The 2,772-nt window shown below is 42.3% G+C and overlaps 1 protein-coding gene across 1 annotated transcript; it reads left to right on the forward strand.

The window, feature by feature from the left end:
• Positions 1 to 63: 63 nt before the first annotated feature.
• CCDC127 (coiled-coil domain containing 127) lies at positions 64 to 1,974 on the forward strand. The gene is made up of 2 exons (XM_009583287.1): positions 64 to 311; positions 989 to 1,974. The coding sequence occupies exons 1-2, from the start codon at positions 191 to 193 to the stop codon at positions 1,660 to 1,662; spliced, it is 795 nt and encodes a 264-aa protein (XP_009581582.1). The 5' UTR covers positions 64 to 190; the 3' UTR covers positions 1,663 to 1,974.
• The last annotated feature ends 798 nt before the right edge of the window (positions 1,975 to 2,772 follow it).

Consider the following 2,772-nt stretch of genomic DNA (forward strand, 5'->3'; position numbering starts at 1 on the left):
AGCCTCTCGCTGGACGAAAGCGCGTCCGTGCAAAGTTCCCAAGTGACGGGGCCGCCGTTTGAGGGTGTCGGGCAGAAATACCTGTCCCGGAGTTAGCTGCGGTCCCGGTGAGAGGTGGCTGCGGCAGCGGCCCTCTTCCTTTGTACGCAAGTAACGCCGTGTTTCTCTCCTATAAATCCAAGGTGCCCTCATGAATAACTTAAATGACCCTCCCAACTGGAACATCCTGCCAAATCAACGAGAGCCCGGGGGTGAAGGCAGCAGATGGAACTACGCCTTGCTGGTCCCCATGCTGGGCTTGGCTGCCTTCCGTAAGTAGCGCCCAGGCCTGTCTGCTGGAGCTGGTGTGCCTGGCTGCGCTCAGGCCTCTCGCCAGCCAGCCAAAGGGGAAGCTCTGAAGCAGAACAGTGATAAAGTAATACTCCATCTAGAGAGTTCCTCTGGTCTGCTCATTTTTAATGTTATAAACAGTAAGCACTGTTTGTAACATTAAGGCAATGGCCATTTTTCACACATGGAATTGAATCCATATTTAATAAGCTCCAGTTTACAAAGCTGTCTCAGAAGAGTGGACGTATGATGTGCTAGAGAGCCCAAAGGTAACAACCCAAAGAGCTGCTGATGTATATTTATTTACTGGACCTGAAAAGTTCTCAGTGCAGTTCCAGCACTAGAAACCTCCAGTTTGTTTCCCCATAACTTTATTTTCCTCCTTTAATCCAGGAAGTGTATATGTATTAGCAATAAAAGAATAGGGGAGATTTTATTTCAAAGGAAACATGATCATTTAAAGTGACTTACTGTGAAACATGGACCCACAGAAATAGATTTTGTGGGACACGTGAATGGAAGTGAATATCACTGGGGAGGGCAGGAAAGAAAGTTTTTTTACCACTTAATAGCTTCTTTAGAAGGATCGTTAATTAATCATACCCATCAATGTTATATGTGTTATACTGATGTCTGAAGTCTCATTTATATATGATAGGTTGGATCTGGACCAGAGAATGTCAAAAAGAAATAGAAAGAGAAAAAAAAGAATATTATAAAAAACATTCATCTTTACAAAAAGACCTGGAGGCCAAATACCGGGATACAATCACAGAAAATCGTCGCGCAGTTGCTCACTTGGAGTTGGAGCTTGAGAAGGAACGCAACAGAACCCTGAGTTACCGTGAAGCCCTCGTGTCGCAGAGTCGCAAACTAGTAGAAGAAAGAAGGAACCTAGAACAGGAGCAGGAGAAGTTAGAGCGAGAAAAACAAGTCCTTTTGCACTCAGGAGCAGCAGGTAACTTGTACCAAAGTTGTCTGGCAAAGGAAGAAGAGTGGCAAAAGAGAGCCAATATTTTACTAAAAGAATTTGAAGAGGGACTTAAAGAAAGACAGGACATCTACTGCAGTCTTGTTGTACCCAGAAGCCAGAGACTAGAAATAGAGAAAAATCTGCTAGTTAAAGCGGCAACTGATCCTGTTGCCACGGCTCTACATATGGAAAGTGGCTTAAAAGATATTTTCAAACATGATAACTACTGTGGCAATCTGCTGAACAGAAACAAAAGTCAAAATGGAAGACTTATGTGGCTGTATCTGAGATATTGGGAACTAGCTATTGAGCTACAAAAGTTCAAAAGGGCAGAACAGGCCGTGTTAGGAAAACGATAAGTAGGGGAAATAATGGGATTTCATGTGATCCACCACACATAGTAGGGACAATCACAGTTGTAGTCTGAAGCTGTTAAATTCTCCTACTGTGTTTCAGTTTCTCCTCCTCGTTGCACTTGTATTTGCATGGGACATGTGCAGTGTTGGTGCCTTTCCTTTCACTGTCTAACAATGGATGCTCCAGTGAGCTATGCATGCTCTTAAACTCTGTGAGTGTGTTTGTATTGCAAACTGCAGTGTAGTATAGAGATATGCCAGCTTCTATAGGTACCAGAAGCAGCAAAACAGAACTCCATTTAGAGTGATTTACCTGGTTGATGGTCACACTCCATCAACAGAGAAGCGTGATTTGTCTCCCCCAAGTGGAGTAGCACATTCTGCTCCTTATCCCTGATGTTTTACATGATGTCTTAATGCGTTTGTTTGTTTGTCTATGCAAGACTGGTTTGAGGCAGATGTTTGGAAGAGATCGTGTTTGAGCAAGGTGCTTGTCACACAAATCCTACATGTATACACGTACATTTATATAAATACATATATGTGTGGATGTGTGTGTGTAAATGTATGTATTAGTATTCTGGGGGGGAATAGTATGACCATGTTTCAAATTAATCAGTCTTGCACTGTCTTCCAGCTTAATACACAAATAGTAGTTTATGAATGAAACATCCAAAAGATGCTAATTAACACATAAAGAAACAGATTGATGAAAGTCTCATTGGAGCTGGGGATCCATGCTTAAATACTAGGGAGTGTATAAACTCAAAGTTATATTATCATCATACTGTAGGTATGTTAAGAATACTTACGTTTTTCTCTCAGTCAGGGTTTTGGTTGTAACCCAGCAGTGTGCTTCCATTATAGATGTCGCCGTGCTGCTGCCTCTGCATCCCAGCGCACTGGCTGCTACCTGGTTAGCTTGGGTTTTTCTCTTACTATTTCCTTCTGGTTTCATTTCAGTCTGGGCACAGAAGATAGCAAATAAATCTTCTGAAGTAGTGTGTGCAACCTAATCCAGTTACTCAGCAAAAATATCTACCATGAAGCAAAATTCTTAAACCGAATATATGTTTCCCAACCACTCAGTTTTCCAGTTGTGATTTTGCTCAC

The sequence above is a fragment of the Fulmarus glacialis genome, unplaced genomic scaffold (assembly GCF_000690835.1).
Source record: "Fulmarus glacialis isolate BGI_N327 unplaced genomic scaffold, ASM69083v1 scaffold19268, whole genome shotgun sequence".
In the NCBI taxonomy this organism is placed as follows: domain Eukaryota; kingdom Metazoa; phylum Chordata; class Aves; order Procellariiformes; family Procellariidae; genus Fulmarus; species Fulmarus glacialis.

What these genes read in the sequence shown, in the direction of transcription:
- CCDC127 (XM_009583287.1), top strand. Translation starts at nt 191, where the DNA reads ATGAATAACTTAAATGACCCTCCCAACTGGAACATCCTGCCAAATCAA. An exon ending in GCTGGGCTTGGCTGCCTTCC is followed by an intron (nt 312 to 988) that starts GTAAGTAGCGCC and finishes TATATATGATAG; the next exon opens with GTTGGATCTGGACCAGAGAA.